The 18,209-nt window shown below is 27.6% G+C and overlaps 1 protein-coding gene and 1 non-coding gene across 2 annotated transcripts; one reads left to right on the top strand and one right to left on the bottom strand.

Moving 5' to 3' along the window:
- Positions 1 to 8,498: 8,498 nt before the first annotated feature.
- On the bottom strand, positions 8,499 to 8,579 carry TRNAL-AAG (transfer RNA leucine (anticodon AAG)). The gene has a single exon. It is a non-coding gene; the product is annotated as a tRNA-Leu (tRNA).
- Positions 8,580 to 15,310: 6,731 nt separating this feature from the next.
- Positions 15,311 to 17,435, top strand: LOC100792003 (deoxycytidylate deaminase). The gene is made up of 9 exons (XM_014775472.3): positions 15,311 to 15,537; positions 15,625 to 15,700; positions 15,811 to 15,850; positions 15,945 to 16,003; positions 16,088 to 16,125; positions 16,283 to 16,346; positions 16,627 to 16,680; positions 16,991 to 17,092; positions 17,290 to 17,435. Exons 1-9 carry the CDS (start codon positions 15,371 to 15,373, stop codon positions 17,344 to 17,346), a joined length of 657 nt encoding a protein of 218 aa, XP_014630958.1. The 5' UTR covers positions 15,311 to 15,370; the 3' UTR covers positions 17,347 to 17,435.
- The last annotated feature ends 774 nt before the right edge of the window (positions 17,436 to 18,209 follow it).

Raw genomic sequence — 18,209 nt, 5'->3', positions numbered from 1 at the left:
ATATTGACTTTTTCTTTTACAGAGACGAGATGAGCAGGGACATGGAGAATATGAATGTGGGTGTGTAATAATTATGACCGCACGTGCGCGCTGGTGGAGAAGTGAAAAATGAAAACTCATAACTTAATACTGTACTATAGTAAAAGTTCATGTTGGAACATTATTAGGCAGGAAGCTTAGGAATTAAAACACAAAAGTATTTTTAACAAAGTTACCATAAAAGTATGGGTTAATTTAATTAGATATACCTTAATATCTTAAAAGAAAAAATATGTTATCTTAGATTAATTTATCTTCGTAGAAAACCAACAAGAACATAAAGATAAAAAGATTTAGTCAATAGGAAATCATGATGTCAACTCTAAATCTTTGAGGTTTTCTCTTATTTGAATTTTCCTCCAACTTAATTACTTGCTTCTTTTTTTTTTTAATTTGATTCTCAACATAATTTCTTCAAACAAATATGCAGTTAAATTTCTTTCATTTTTGTTTAGTTTCAATCGAAAATATATATATATATATATATATATATATATATATATATATATATATATATATATATTATATTGTTTGCAAAGTCAAACCGTGGATTCAATATATGTTATTCGACGATAATTTCACACTTCCAATTTTCTCCTATAAGTTTTTGACGCCGTTATGGGAAATTGCAATATCTTAGGTTGAATCTTGATTACTCGAGTAAAATTTGAAAAAAGTTATACTCAATATCTTGGTCACTTAAGTTAGTTTTATTCTTATAAATCTCTACTGTTTTAAACTAATTTAGCGTAATTTTGACAATTGTAATAAATTCCCTCACTTTTTTTGTACCGAATCAATTCCTTCACTTGAATTAATGAAATAGTGGTAATTTCATAATAAATCCCTTACTCTTGCTCACTCTATAGTACCTGCACAATTTGGTTCAATTGCTGAGTTACATAAAATGTATGTTAAAAATTGTCATCCTCAATAAATCCTTTTTTTTTTTTTTTACTTTCAATCATTTATTTAATTAACGAATTTATTGGGTTGTTGTTCTTAATTATTGTCTTGCACGATCATCAAAAGATAATAATTTAGGGGGAAATATTAACATTATTGCGTAATCATTGGATGCTACTAGTTTTGGAATAAGTGATTGTTATTTAAGAAGAAATTAAATTATAAGTTGATTTGGGTAACATGTCAATGATTGCATAGATGAAACTTGATACCTCAGGTTTCCATAGTGAATAGTTGCTTGTAGGAAATCGATCTTTGGAATATTTCTTCATTTTACTTTTATCCATCTTAATTTCTTTGATCGTATTTTAATCTAACACCATTTTTTTTATTCTTTAAAGAATTATCCTAAAAAACTAAGAATTAATTGACTTAATAAATATAAACAAGTCCTAGAGATGATACTTAAGGTTTTAAATATTCATTTTTATTGTTTTGTAGATAAGTGCATTTACTTTGCAAAACATAACAAAGTTTAATAAAAAATAATTGGTTAAAATTTATTATTTTACGAGTACGTAAATTGTAGAAAATGTGTAACTAATAGTAACACTTGGTTTCCCTCAGTATTGTAAATAAAAATTGAAAATTAAACCAAACAAAATATTTTTAAAAATAAAATAATTATTCAATTTTGTTCATTTTTTCCAAAGAGCTTTTTTTATTAGATCAAATAAATTCAATTATGAGCATGCATAAGTGAAAGAACTAATACGGTTGATCATGGTTATCAAACTCTCGAGTTAACTCGCTAACTCTTACGAGTTTACAAATTCACTTGTCCTCTGCGAGTTGACTCTCGAGTAAACTCTTTTTTAGTAGACTCTAGGCAAACTCTATAAACTCTGAGTAAACTCGATAAACTCTCAAGTTTACCACCAAGTCAATGAGTTAGCAAGTTAAAAAAATTAGACCAAAATGTAAGTCATTTTTTATTGTTTTCTTTTTGTATAGTATTCAACATACCTTCATTTAGTGTATTATTCTCAAATACAAAATTTTCACCTTTAATAATATCAAACCTTTATTCTCTAATAACAACAAACTCTCGATGAGAATCATCTACCACTACTATAACATCTGTAAGTTATTATCTAATAGTGTTGTATTATTACTAGGCTTGGTTAATTAAATATTTTGAATTTTATAATTTACTATTTTATTTTATTATATTGTTGAAATGTTTAATTAATATATTATTTATAGATATTATCTTTATACGAAATAAACTCTTACGAATTTACGAGTTGAGTCGCGAGTCAAGTCTATGAAACTCTCATGAGTCTGCATAAACTCTCGAGTTTGATAGCCTTGCGGTTGACCATTGTTTAAACAAAAAAAACTTGAATGAACATTCAAATCCAAATAGTTCATAAATAATTTAACTCATTTACATTCTTTCTTTAAAAGAGGTATAAAATAGATGTAAAATCTAAATATAAATAATAAACATATTATTTTATATATTATTAATCAAGAAAACAGATGTTCATCATGTATAGTGTACTCATGGCCAACTCAACCATAAAACATTGTAATACTCATATGATAAATAGAAAGAAGTTAAACCATAAATATATTGCTTTACAAAAGATAAGCCAATCAACTCCATTCATTTGTTCCTTTGATCCATGCCTCCTTCAATTATGATTTTACAACTCTGGCGGCGACGACTAGCAACTAACACGATGCTAGTAGGTTTTAAGGAGAAACTTTGTTGCGGCTTGTTAGAATGAGTGATAAAGTCACTGTGAGACCAAGTGACTTTAGCCTTTAGAGTTTTATAATTTTTATATTACTAAATTACTATTAAGTTTTAATATATAAAATATAATTAGTATCTTATTATGTTTGTTTTAGTACATGAAGGTTGGGTTGGGTTGAATTTTGATTGAGTTCAAAATTTTGAATCCATTATTCAATCCAATTATAATTAGATTCATAAAAATAAAATCAATTCAATGATCCAATCCAAATCCAAAAATTTTAATTAGGTAGAGTTGGATCGGACAAAGTATGCCTGATCCGCTTACTCCCCTGCTAAGTATCTCTACAAACATAGCCGTGAATCTTTAGCCATTGATAAAGTTCCTTTCTAAAGTGATGATTCCAAAATTCTAATTCCGGACATTCTAGATAGAATTCAGGTTGAGTTAGTTTTTTTTTTTTTTACAATCATAAATATATTCATGACAAATAATCTTGTTTAAGTTGGATAAAATTATTAAAAGTTATAAAACTTTCTTTTTTAGTATTTAATACAACTATTTATTCAAGATTGAAATTTAAGATCATTAGTCAAACTAAAACACCCGCGGAAAAAAAACACGAGGTATTTTGAGTTATATATATTTGTTCAACTTGATTAAGTTAAACTCTCTTATTTGGTTTAGTTCATGTAGACTTAATACTTAGTTAACTAGAAATTACCTTTTAATTAACATATCAAAATTAATATTTTAGAAGTTATTGAAAATATAAGCTTGGTCCTTTGCTTTCAGGTGGTGATCATCTTAATGAAAATTCGAAATGTTTGAGCAAGTGTTTAATTTATTTTTCGGAGAGAAGGAATACAAAGTATACTTTAAGACATCTAATGTTGTGACTTTTGTTAATTGTTTTTTCAGTAAATATTGTATAAAATAACTAAATTATAACATTTCATAAAATATGTTTCCCTTCCCCCACCCCCCCAAAAAAAAATCCAAGCAAAATTTTTTTAACAAAATCATTAAAATTATATTATGTTAAAAAAAATATATTTTTCATGTTTAAATTAATATATATTTTCCTCATCGAGTTTTATTGCACTGTGGGTTGTGTAAATTGTATTTTGGTTGAATGAAATTTTATAGCTTTATGGTATAGGGTTGGGGTGGGGAGCTAAAAAGGAAAGACACTTTCTACGTAATTATTCAGCAACCCACGCCCACGCTTTGGGCAGGTTGGCACGTGGGAGAGTGGCAAATAGCCTAATATTAGTAATATAGAGAGGGGCTAAACATGATTGATCATTGTGCTTCGCTGACTCTCACACTTAGGACCCTTCATCTGAGGGGTAGGGGTCCTACAATTTCTTTTTCATCTTCTAAATCTAAGCATCATGTGGGTGGGAAATCCACCACGATCCTTTTCTTTTTTCTAATGCCAACATGTAAACAAGGTACATGCATGCAGAGTAGTGATCAAATCTGTGTGGTCTAGTTAGCATGAGAAAAAGGTAATGTAACTTAATTGAGAAAACCTGGCCAATAAAAGTTGTTAAAGAATCTAATGCACAACAACAAAATGTGAAAAGATAGAATTACCTGTACTGCCACCCTGCAGAATCCTTACTAGTTTTATCATGTTGCTTATAATTTGTTGTCAAGTTAAAATCAAATTATTTTTAAAAATAAATGGCAATATGTAACATAGTGTTTAGTTGTGTGGAGAGAAAAGAGAGAGAAAGAGAGATAGAGAAACTTTATAATAAGCCTCTTGTTTATATTAAAGATTTTAAAGAGAGAAAACATGTGAGAATTAAATTTTTACCTTTTTATCTCCTATTAAATGTTAGAAAGATTTAAAGAGAAAAAAAATATGACTTAAAAATTTCTGGACTGTTTTAACAAGTATCATCAAGTTATTGAGTTATTATTTTGTTGATAAAGTTTAATATGATTGTTTGACTTGATCTGATAAAAAAAATATGATTGTTTGAGTGTAATAATAAATTATTTTTAGACATAGGATGTTAGCAATCAGTGACGGATTAGGACCTGAGTTAGAGAGAATAAATTATTTATAAAAAAATTAATAATTATTATTTTTAGACATAGGATGTTAACAATTAGTGACGGATTAGGACCTGAGTTAGAGAGAACAAATTATTTATAAAAAAAATTAATAATTATTATTATGAAAAAGAGGAAAAAATTAGAGACATGAGGTTCAAATATATAAAATTAGAAAAGACAAAATATATACCTTCAACATGTAACTTTTTAAAAGTGAGCCCTCAAGAAAGTGTGATCCGCCACTGTTAGCAATTACAAATGTTAATATTTATTTCATCTTATGACAGGCGATTATTAATAAGAAACATTTGTTTTATGTATTATATATATATATATATATATATATATATATATATATATATATATATATATATATATATATTACAGCTTAATATATTTCCTCAAATAAATAAGCGAGCGATTAAAGAATATAGTCAAAACTTAAAAGAAGTGATGTTTGAAATTATAAGAAAAATTACATAATTAATTTAAAATAATTTAAATATAAATTTTGAAAGCAAATGTTATAAAAAAACACCGTCACAAATTTAAAAGAAGATAAACAAAGATATTTAATTTCTCTTGTGAGTAATAATTATAATTTGAATCTAATTAGTACGTACTGACAATGTAGTTATTTTTTTATACCATTTTCAATGAATTGATGTGTTTGATAAAATTATTAATTTCTATAATAATTATTCTAAAAAAATATCTAAATTATTTTTTAATTAATTGAAAATGTAATTTTTTTAACATTAATAATGTATACAAATTAAACGAATCTAATTTAATGCATACGAATAATGTTTTAAATAAAAAAAAGGAGTAAACTTTTAAAAAAACTATTGGATCTAAACTAAAAAATAATTGTTGAAAATTTAATTCATATTTAGCATGTATTATTTATTTATTTATCTGTGTGGAAGCCAAAAATTACAACTAGAAAACATACTAAAGGTTCCAAGATTTATAACATAATTATTAAGAATTAAAATAAATATATTGATAGTTGGTTCTTAATTTACCTAATTTTGACAATTTTTTTGAAATCTTTACAACAATCAACCATAAACATGAGTAATGTTCTTGTGATTCTTCCACAATCAAAACATCTTTAATGAAAACATTTCTAATTATTCAAATGGAGATAAAATAAACCATTGTGTCACTTAATATATTAGGGAACAAAAAGATCTCTTACTTATCAACGACACTAAAATTCTCATTACGTCAAAGTGAACCAATAAAGATATTCACTTGTTATAAGTATAACGAAATTTGTTACAATAATAATATGTAACGAAAAATATACTCTAAAACATGCATAAAATAAGAATTTAAAATTTTTAATGATTTGAAATATTTCAAATATTATAAATAAATGAGTTTTTATATGAATAAATAATTTTATTCTTAAATATTTACATGTACAAAGTTTAATTAATAATAAATTAAATCTTCAACTCTCCTTTGTCTAATTTTTTTTCTTGGTATCTAAAAACATCAATTTTAATGAAATACTAATCCTAATGAATAAAACAAGTTCTAAAAGAGTTCACAAAGTAATGTTCTTAGCTGATGCAATAAGCGAAAAAATTCAACTATAATATCCGTAAAATTAAATTAAAAATAATAGATACATACTTGTAAAACAACCACAAATTATTTGCACAATGAAATAACACTCCAACAAATAAACATAAAAACTTCATTGTATTCAATTCTTTAACAAACAAATATTACATATACAACTCAATGATTTCTATAATCATTAAATTCAACTTTTTTATTTTTAGAACAAATATAAATCTCAAATTCTTAAAAGGATATATGAATTCATATTCATATGTCTTACTACTTTTCTCATTATAAATGAAAGTATCCATAATCTATTCCTCATCCAAGATGAAGGTATTTATGTAAATCTCGTCCTCATCACAAACGAAGGTATCTATTATAGATCTCATCCTCTTCTCTGAAGACATCTCATGTTAATTTCTCAAAATAGAGTGTACATCATCATCCATTCCTAGAAAGTTATGAAATAAATAAATAAAAGTGTATTATACTACTGACAACATTATATAAAAGAAAGCTGGAGTAAAAAGGGGTGGAGGCCAGATGAAAATTTACAAAGAAATAAATATAACATAATAGTGCTCTTTGTGAGGAATTTATCTTTTCTGTTTTTTTATTTCTTAGCTTACGGGACCAAAAAAGAACATTTTTCAATTTCTACTTTAGGAGCTACCGCTCCTGTTTTTTTTTTAGTATATAAATTTCTTGGTATTTTTCTTCAATTTTTTTTAAATATATATATAATAAAAATTGAAGAAAAATACCAAAAAATTTATATACTATTATGCTGCATCAACACAATAAAATAAAATAACTCTTTTTCCTATTCATTCTGTATCAACACATTATGAGAGTTATTTGCTAAAGCTTTACGAGCAGATTTTTTGTTGTAATTAGCTCAATTGTAAATGTAAAAAAAGACGATTAACAGAAATCATGGGTGATCAGCTATTGCAGCATTTCATGCGACTCGAATTGGTACCACCAATAAGCAATTTCCTTTAAGCTTTCCGATTAAAACGCACGAATCAAAGTTATTGGCGACATACAAAAATGACAAATATATATATTCTACATTGGCACTGCCAATTAGATGGGCGGCATGCTTCCAGCATTTTAATATGGGTGTGTCTCGCAGGAGAAACTAGCGAGATCAGTGCACGTCAGCAGCATGTCTCGCCTGTGCCACTGGCGACACCCTCCAGCTCAGCGTACTTCTTGATTTCAAATATATATTATCATAATCATAATCATAATCATTTTAATTAAAATAAATTCTTATACTAATAATTTTTAAACCAAAACTAATAACAGTTATTATATTAAAATTAGGATATTACGTTAAGTTAATATAACATCTTTTTAAATATTTTAACAAAACATGTGGACTCACATAATTAGATTACTTAAAATGTAGCTACTAAATATAAATAATTAATATAATTATCATTATAATATGAACTCACATTAGATAAAAAAATATAAATTTCCAATTGTAATTGCGTATAAAACTAAATTAAATCTATGTTTCATATAATGAAATATTCTTGATAATGAAGTTGGAAAAAAAAAGTGTTACCATTTTATTTAGTTAAAAGGGAAGAAAAAGTATTGGTTACATTCGTATGTTGTCTTTTTTTTTATTTATTGAAGTAGGGAATTTTATTTAGTTATACAACAATTGTTTTTGTGTGCTTGCCGCGTGCCAAATCACTATATTTAGCTTCGTTAAGTATAATAAATTAATAATATAAGATCAGGAATATAGGATGCTTGGTTTAGGAAAAATAATATGTTTAATGAAGAAGAATAAGGTACGACTCTTGTGCATTTACTGAAATAGAAGCAGAAAAAAAAATTACATTTTAGATGTAGAGTCAATTTAAATTGCAATCACTAAGAAGTTGCAAAAAGCTTTTATGTTCATACGAAATGGTAGGAAGCTTTTTATGTAATGGATCTAAAAAACAATTTGTTGAGAGTGGGATGTATCCCACGCCATTTCGAAGCAGAACTTTAATTTGGCACCTTAACCAACTCGACCATCTCAACTTCATGTTCATGGAGAAAGAAAGAAAAATTAAATAAAAAAATAATTAATACAAATTGAGAAAAATAAACACCTAAATAATTTGTTGAGAGTGGGATTTGAACCCACGCCCTTTCGGACCAGAACCTTAATCTGGCGCCTTAGACCAACTCGGCCATCTCAACATGATGTCAGAAATTCCCTACGTATTTTAAATAAATCAATAGAGATTAAGTCTAAAAACTTAACCATGACCTTAGTCACGGATGTGTAGGCGTTTTGGTGGTATGATCGCGGCAAAGCTTACGGTACGATCCATGAATTTGGATGTATCAGAACACTAGTCAAACCCACACCTCAAGTAATTAATTTGCTATCACTAATTCAAACTATTCGTAAATGTTTGACTTAATGTTGTTTTTCTTCATTATATTTTGTAATTATTTTATTTTGATATATTAAGTTTTAAAAGTTTTATTTTGTGTTTTTTAAATATTATTTTTATCCTTTTTTCAATTTTGTGTTAAAAATGTTAGTGTTTGGTTAATTTTTAAATTTTAAAATGATTTAATGTCATTTTTAGTTCATTATGATTTCACAGTTATTTTGCTCTTTTGCTCTAGTATATTATATTTTAAAAGTTTCATTTTATTCTTTTATATTTTTAAAATGTATCATTTCGATATTTTTTCAATTTTTTTGTTAGAAATTTTGGATTCTTCAGTGTTTTACATTTTAGAATAATTAAGTTAATATAATGACAACTAAAGTCCATTATTATCTTTTTTATTTAAAAAATTAAAAGTCACTAAGTAAATAATGAAGAGATGAATCTAAAACCCCAAAAATAACTTTCACTCCCATATTATTATTAGTATTATTCTCTTCATCTAGCTTATTATTTAATAACAATAATAATTTAATTCATTAATTATTCTCAATCATAATGGATAAGAGTCTCTTCTCCTTCCGTCGCTTCGCCTCTAGCCAGTGACTCAAAAAGATTGATGTTTCACCTGTTCGTCTATGTTGCAACCTCGCCTCTAGCCAGTGACTCAAAAAGATTGATGTTTCACCTGTTCGTCTATGTTGCAACCTCCTTACGTAACCATAATTTTGGATGATTCTCATGAGATGATTATGTGTTGATGTTGTTCGACCTGTGTAATGTTGTATTCTTTACTTTTTTAGATCTGGAAGAGATTGGAAGACATGATAATTTTTTAGTTGTTTATTTTAAAAAATCTGTGAAATTAATTATTTTAAAAAGTCTAATATTATTTTTAGTTCATTATATTTTGTGTTTGATTCGCTTTCATACGTTAAGTTTTATTATCATTTTTTATGCTTTTGAAATGTATCATTTTGATTTTTTTAAATTTAAAAGTTAATAGAATACTACTAATGTTTCTTATGAAATATTGATAAAGGACCAAAATGATATATTTCAAAAATATAAAAAATAATGAAACTTTTAAAACTTAATTTATAAAAAATAACTATAAAATATAATGAACTAAAAGCAACATTAAACCTAAATGTTTTTATTACATTTTCTCCTTAAAAAAATTCTTAAATTTTTTTTTATTGAGGAGATATTAAACTTTTATTCAACACCCGACTAATTTGTATATGTACGTATATATTAAAAAGTTCAGATACAACACATACATATTTTATTATCAAACCCAGATGTGATAAAGTTTATCAAACTATTAACTATGTTACAATGAATATGCGGTTTTATTTATTTATAACCAATAAAGCGTATTTTTACACCGTTCCTTAATATTCAGAGTCACAAGTTGTTACTCTTTGGGAACGCAGACAAAGGGAATAGGAAAGTTTCTTACAAAGAAACAAAAAGAAGAGGTACAACGGGATCTTTTTCCTATCCGTTCTTGTGAAAAGTTGAAAACCATATTAAGGACACTCTTATGCTACAACTGGCAAAGTGCACCTAAAGAATTCTGCTTGAACATAAAGGACTTTGGGGTTCACGAAATTGGGTCCCAAGGAACCAATATGTTACACAAGGCTTAGTTGGAGGCCATGATAAATGAATCATTGTGCTAAAGTGGCCTCCATCACTCCCTCAAATGGTGCTTATGCGGTTTAGGCTCCTAAAGTTGATAATGGAGTTAGATTCAATGCAATGCTGCTGGGGCAGATTCCATATGCATATTATATTCAACCTCGAAACCTCCCAAACTTTCACATGCATCAATATATCATGCATCATGCCCACCCAACCCTTTGTAAAACCTTTCCGAAAGTAATATTTCCTTGTCCTATTGGCACTATCATATCTTGAACTTGTTGGCCTCTTTGCCTTTATGGTGCCCTCTAATTGATGATTAAATAGTTTGTAGCTTTCATACTTAAAAAGTTCATTCTATTATGTTTTGCCATCATTATCTATACTCCATATGCTCACTTGTACAAATTGCTTTCGGGAGCTGGCATGATTTGCATCTCTAGCTTCGATGATGATTAGCTCACAAAGTTCCGAGTTTGTTTGTTATGAGTTTTGTTTTAAATTTTAAAATATGGATAAAACAGTAGTATTTTTCTAACTTACTTTTTTTAGTGTCCTTTTTTGTGGAAAATATAACCAGTTGATGTTCAAATCTAGTGAAATCTTTTAATAATTGGAAAAGTAGCGTAAAAAGCCTCTCAATAAAGTTTGTAAAGACTGAAGAGGATATAGCTAGGTATAATAAAACACCCATGTCTCTGGTTGTAGTTTCTAAATAATAATGAATTGATGTTATATGTTTTCTTTTTCAAATTTACAAGTTTTTTTTTTTTTGTAAGAAAAGGACATAGGCACACGTTGTGGGATACCTCCCATTATTGTTTTTTTTTCCTTTTCTGAATAGGTGATGTGTATGGCCAATGAATTCTATTTATTGTGACTGGATATGCATCCTTGAGATGCATAGAGTGAGCCTCAATAAAAAGTGGACATTGGTAGGTGAAAATAAATCTAATGCAATATAGAATCCTAAGAGAGTGAGGTAGGAAATATGATTCACAAAAGATATGATTGTCTCTCCTTTCAACCATGTATCTTCATTTATAATAGTTAAATTTAAAATTTTAGTTGAAGAATTTAAGTCTAATATTATTGGAATCCTCAACTTATTGGTATTGGATCCATGTTTAGGACCGTGTTATATGGTTCCTTTTATACACCTATTTAATTATTGTGTACTTAACTTTGACGCCAATCAACTATAACATGATTTTGGAAAGCCGTTCCAAACAGGCCATAAGATAGAGCTTGCCATTTAACAAGGCCAACGAATCTTCTAAAGAAAAAAGGAAGCTTATACTATTTAAAATTGAATTTAAGTAAAGTGCATCGAAAATTAAATTAGCCTTCTGTAACATAATTTAATTACACACTAGATAATATAAATTGTATTTTTTTTTATCATAACTAAAAGCTAATCAAATCCTTTCTAACATAAGCTAACAAAGATGAATCAGTTGGTAAAAAATATACTTATATCTCATAAGAACGTAAATTTGATTTTTAATTTCAATGTGAAGACATAATTAGTGGACAATTTATAAGTATTTTTGTAAGTGTTTTTTGAGTTTTAAAACTTGTCCTGATCCGGATGAACTTAAAAGATCAAACTCACCTAAAATTTTCAAATCACACACACAAAAAGACCATTTCTAACATGTACTACTAAAACATAAGTTGACCTAAATTATCAGAAAACACAACTATATATATATATAAGTTCCTACTTCTACAATCTTTATTTTTGGGGGTACAATTGTAAATTAACTATCAAGTTTGATAATTAGTTGAACCTAAAAATGTAATAAAAAAAAACTAATGATAACATTGAACTCCACAACAAATGTGAACAATATCTCTTCATATTGAAACTTTAAAGTGATATTGAAACAATTAATTACCACACTTCTCAACAAATGTGCAACTCTTACTTTTCTATTTTTTTTATTGATATTGAATGAATATTAAATTCTTTTCAATCCTCCATACATGTGTAACTCTTCATTCTCATTTTGCATTAATAATAAATTGAAGATGAAAATATCAAGAGACTCTTTAAAGATAGAGAAGGTTTTGCTATTTAGTAATTCCATTATTTGTATTGTCATTTCTTGGTAACCTTCAGGTTTATTATTTTGTAGTAATGATCTTTTGTACTTTCCAATTTTAAGAGTCATAATTTGTATCATGGTGAATGAAAAAATGATAGCATAATAACTTATAAAATAAGCATTGAACAACCTTATTTCACTATTAAAAAAAAGTTTTTTTATGACACACCTTCAACGACGATCGAGAGAAAATCATCTTAGTATATAAAGCGGTGACATTTTCATAAATATAATGCTTCTGGAATGAAGTTGAAATGAACTCTATGATGAAGATTACTTTTAAGACTGTCATAGAAATCACTATATAAAAAATCAGTGGCATTTTTTGAATTAAGTGGAAGTTAATTTAAGACAATTTTGTGCTAAAACCGTCTTAGAAACCATGAAGACAAAGACGGTTTTTGAAATCTGTCTTTAAGTTTTAATATATATCTAATTTTGACACTGTTCTCTCACACTTATTCTCGTTCAGAAATCCCTCACTTGCATCCACTGTGTTATGTAACAATACCTTAGTTATCCATCACTCTTACAACACCATGGCCTCAGTCTCGCGTCGTGGCCTCACTCTTGTCCCCTGGCCTCACGCTTGTGCCCTCAACTCTGTTGCGACCTACAACTCTGCGTCACTGTCTTCGTTCGGTGAGCTTCCCTTTTTCTTTGCTTATGTGCTCATGAAATACTATTTTTGTGTATAACCTAAGAATATCACTACAATCTCAAGTGGCCAAACACTAACATATGGATAGTCTAATTCTTATGAAATATGAATTGTCTTTAATTTTAGGTATTTTTAATGTTTTAAGTATTTTTATATGTTTAGTCTAATTTTTTATTCTCATACAACTCATTTTTGTGTGGATTCATGGTAAAGAATATATGCTAAATTCAAATATTTAATTAAAATCTAATGTATGTTTGATAAGGAAAAAAAATAATTAAATGAGTACTTAATTTTATTCTATTTGATATTTATTTTATTGAAAAAACAATTGAATACATGATGATATTCAAATAAACCATCTTAGAAAATAAATTATTCTAAGATGATTTTTTGTTTAAAACCGTCTTAGAATGTAATTATTCTAAAATGATTTTTAGTTAAAAACAGTCTTAAAAAGTAATAATTCTAAGATGATTCTTAACTAAAAATCGTCTTAGAAAGGTATTATTTTAAAACCATCTTAGAATGATTCCCTTTTAAGACAATTTTTACTTTAGAACTGTCTTAGAAGAGTACAATTCTAAAATGATTTTTAGTTTAAAACCACCATAAAATGATGATTTTTAATGAAATTGTCGTCAAAAGTTTTGACTTTTGACGATGTTGACTTCAAAGACGATTCAAAATCATTTTTGAATGTATCTTAAAATCGTCATTGTATGTTATTTTTCCAGTAATATTTGTTGCCACGAAGGATGAAATATGATATAAGGTACAACTTTGCATTTCACCATATGATTCTCGGGCCTAATAAAATTGTTTTTCTTGCCAAGACACGTATATATTAGAAATTGATTGTGTGTCATTATTTTTTATCTTTTAGGAACATTATCATGCCAAGGGAGATGAGATTGAATATCCGTTGGGTGTTTCCTCCAATGAAATGTTGCAAGTTTAACGCATGAAATTGTGAGAGATTTGGTAAGTTGAAAATTACTTCAAAATAAAAAGAGAAAAAAGTAATTGAATAGAGCAAAGCAATAATTATTTAATTTTCTTTGTAATTTTTACTTTTTTATATATATTTCCCTTTTATATTTAATTATTATTTGTTTGTGTTAATGTATATAACATTTATCTTGAGTTGAAAAAATATCATGTTTGTTTGGTAGAAAAATATTTATATTTATTTAGTTATAAAAAAGTAACACGTTAATTATTTCTCTCCCGTGGATTCTTGAATTTGTAGTTGATTTTAATGTTTACAATTGAAGGTTTTAAATATCTAGCAAAAAAAATATATTAAAGGTTTTAGATTTTACACTTTTATCATTGCTTCTCTTTGTAATTTGTATTTATAATATTTTTTTAAAAGTTTCATAATAATCTATTATATATAATCTATCCACAATCTATAATCTAAAATATATATAAAAAAGTTGTTACTTTTACCATCTACATCTTTATGCTAAAATTTCACCCATTAGCAAAATTATTTTTTATGAAATTTAATTCGCTTTTTTAAATTAGTCAATATTTACTAATTTTTTAAACCATAATTTAATTAAACATTTCAAAAACTTATTTAGACGTTTATGAGAATAATTTTCATAGAATTTAATTATTTTAATTAAATTAATCATAATTAACCATGATTTACTAACTGTTTTAGTCAATAATTATTTCAAACCTTAATTTTTACTGTTGATATTCTCAAATCCTTTTAATCATTCTTTTCAATCTCTCTCTTCTCTTTTAGTTTTTTGGTCATGCATGTCTTTCTCAATTATGAAAAAGAAAAAGAACTTATAGAGACGTGTGAATTCAGGTAACAACATTAATAATAAAAACATTAAAAAAATTACACCTAACTTTTATAATACTTAAATTAATGAACATATTGATTGAATTAATTTTTAGTATATTAACTTTTTAATTGATTTTAAACTTATGTTTTCAATTTAATTGTTATCAAATATAAATTATATGAAAAAACAACAAACTAGTTACATTATTACATACTACCGTAAACCGAATTCCCTCGCAAAATTTCCCGCGCTCTTTCCCGCTCCCAACTCTTGTATTTATTTATTTTTCATTTGAACCCAGAAACTTCAACTTGCCCCAAATCCAATCCCTTTGCTGTTCATAGTTGGGAGCTCCATGAACTCTCGCGAGGCTACTTTAGCGGCCACGGCAACGGTGATTGGCGCCTTGGCCTCCGCAATCGGTTTCCGCTTCTTCTACCGTTCTCAAACGCACGCCAAATCCTCTCTAAACGGCACCGTTTTCTCTCCCCGCGACCCTTTCGACCCCTCCAAGCGCAAAGGGTAAATTTTTAGTTCTCGTGTTGAAAAAAATGGATAAATGTGACTTTTTTTTTTTTGTCTTTAATTTACATTTTATAATTTTTACAGATACTTATCGTGGGATGACTATTTTATGGCAATTGCGTTTTTGTCAGCTGAGAGGTCCAAAGACCCTAATAGGCAGGTAATGTTTATTTCATTTTTGTAAATGCCATTGCTTTTGGAATTTGGTTTGCTTGCTTGGGTTGGTTTTTAAATTAAAAGTTTGTGCATCTGGTGTTGTTAACATTTCAGGTTGGGGCTTGTTTGGTGAGTCAAGATGGTGTAATTCTTGGTAAGTTCATTAGGTTCTCATATCCCAATTATTCACTCTTTTTTTTTTCTCTCTCTGAAACGCAGGTTTCTTACTTTGCTTTTTCTTCTGTCAGGAATTGGTTATAATGGATTTCCAAGAGGTTGTTCTGATGACAAGCTACCCTGGGCAAAGGTTGGTATTTAAGAGAATGACTTTTTCTTTTCTTTTTGGAGTATTCATTAAACATTCTCATTCAGAAATCTCTTCGTGTTTCAGAAATCCAGGACTGGGAATCCTTTGGAGACAAAGTACCCGTAAGTGTTTTCCTTTGTCCATTCACTTTTGTTGATTGAAACCTTAAATCCATAGGCTTGTTTTAAATAGACAGATTCTTTTATTGCTCAAGTTATTGTATTTTTCATCAAATGTGATCTTGTTGACTGTGTTTTTCTTTTTGTTGGTCTACTTTAGTTATGTTTGTCATGCAGAAGTAAATGCTATTCTCAACACTAATCATGCCTCTGCTGCTGGACAAGTGAGTTCCACTGCACTCTCTAGTTAAACATATCATTTAAGTGTCTTACTTAATTGAAAATACTGACTTATGGTTTATTTATCATTTTCCTTTCGTAATTTCCAATTGGACTATATATTGGCACACACAGTGAGCATGTCACACCACCCGCAACAGTTGGCACACAAAAGAATTTTCTTAAAGATTCCTTGAGTTATAAACAAACAGTATTTTTTTAACCACCTGATACTAAGATATTCCACTTAACAACTTTTTTTTTAATCTTGTCTGATCAATGCAGCGGCTATATGTGACCATGTTTCCGTGCAATGAATGTGCTAAGATCATAATCCAGGTTGGTAACCTTGTTCTGCTTGACGTATAATATGTTGTGATGAATCATTCTGCAGATCAGATCTGCATTTTATATCAAAGAATATAACTTTTATGAGAAAGTGCTTTGCTTCATTATTATGTTGATGACATAATAAATAAATTTATGATTTTGTATTAGCTGATAATCATATTCAATACTAGTCTGATTTATATAAATTTGGAAGATTCTTTGGCACTATCACCACTAGACTACTAATACATATTGCGGGGCATCTTTATCTTGCTATTCAATCTTTAGAAAGGCATTATATATTAAATTCTTTTTGCAGTCAGGAGTTTCTGAAGTGATTTATTTTGTGGAGAAGAGACTAGAAAATTCAGATACTGCATATATTGCCTCTCACAAGCTACTTTCATTGGCTGGTGTAAAGGTAACATTTTCATAAACTTTTGGACGTAAATAAATTGTTGTCTCAGTTCAATTGGCTTAGGGATACCTACTGATAATGATTCAATATAATTAACTTCTGTATTTAATAGTTCCTTATATTTGTGTTTAATATCTCTAGCCAATCTGTAGAAGATATTATGAGCATAACTTTAATGTGAAGAATTTCCTTATATGCAGGTCAGGAAACATCAACCACTGATGAATGAAATTCATCTGAAGTTTGAGGAGCACTAGATTTTGAAGCTTGGCTTAAATTTTCACTTTGTAAGGAAATTCTTCACATTTAAGTTATGCTCATAATATATTACAAAGTGAAAAGAAGACAGATAGAAGGTTTTGACCAAGTCAATAGTAACCACACCACTGCTATAGTGCAGGCTGAAAAGAAGTGGAACATGATCATGTTCAGCATCAGTAAAAGAATTCTTTATTTGTAGAAGTAGTTGTTTAGGCCTTGTGTGTAGGATACTATAAATACACTTCATGGACGAGCGAAGATAGTTTTTCAGTATATTTAGTTGTTTATGTAACCTTGTGCAAGTGAGTCCACTCCAAACGATGATACGAACACACTTGTTGAACGCAGATTTAGTTTATTTTTCAAGTATTTTTTTAATATAATTTTTTTCTCTAAATGATTGACTTAACACTTCTCTTCATGAAATACTAATTATGACCAAATATTAATTATTCTTTTAATTTATTTTGACTAGAAATTGTTTCTTTTTTATTATGCACACTTTGATTTATAATTATGTGTATTAGTTCATACTATGCATAATTTTTTTATATTAGAAAATCATATGAATTTGAATGATTTAATTTCATCACTAGATAGTCTTCATATCAACTGGTTTGATTTAGGTATCTGTGTGAGATATTTGAATTGTAGAGTTTCAAGTCAAAATTATGTGCATGCGAATTAAATTTTTATAATTAAGGTTTAGGTGATTTAAATATAAAGTGAAATATTATATTTTATTAGATGAATTTTAGTTGAATGAATGTTTTGAAAATTGTTTTTGTTTTAACTTTTGAGATAACTTATTTATTATAGGTAATGACAATTTCCACTATAAAAAAAGAAAAGATTTAGT

This window comes from Glycine max, chromosome 5 (assembly GCF_000004515.6).
Source record: "Glycine max cultivar Williams 82 chromosome 5, Glycine_max_v4.0, whole genome shotgun sequence".
NCBI classification, from domain to species: Eukaryota; Viridiplantae; Streptophyta; class Magnoliopsida; order Fabales; family Fabaceae; genus Glycine; species Glycine max.
Note: the sequence above shows the minus strand (reverse complement) of the source record. Positions and strands in the feature narration are given on the sequence as shown.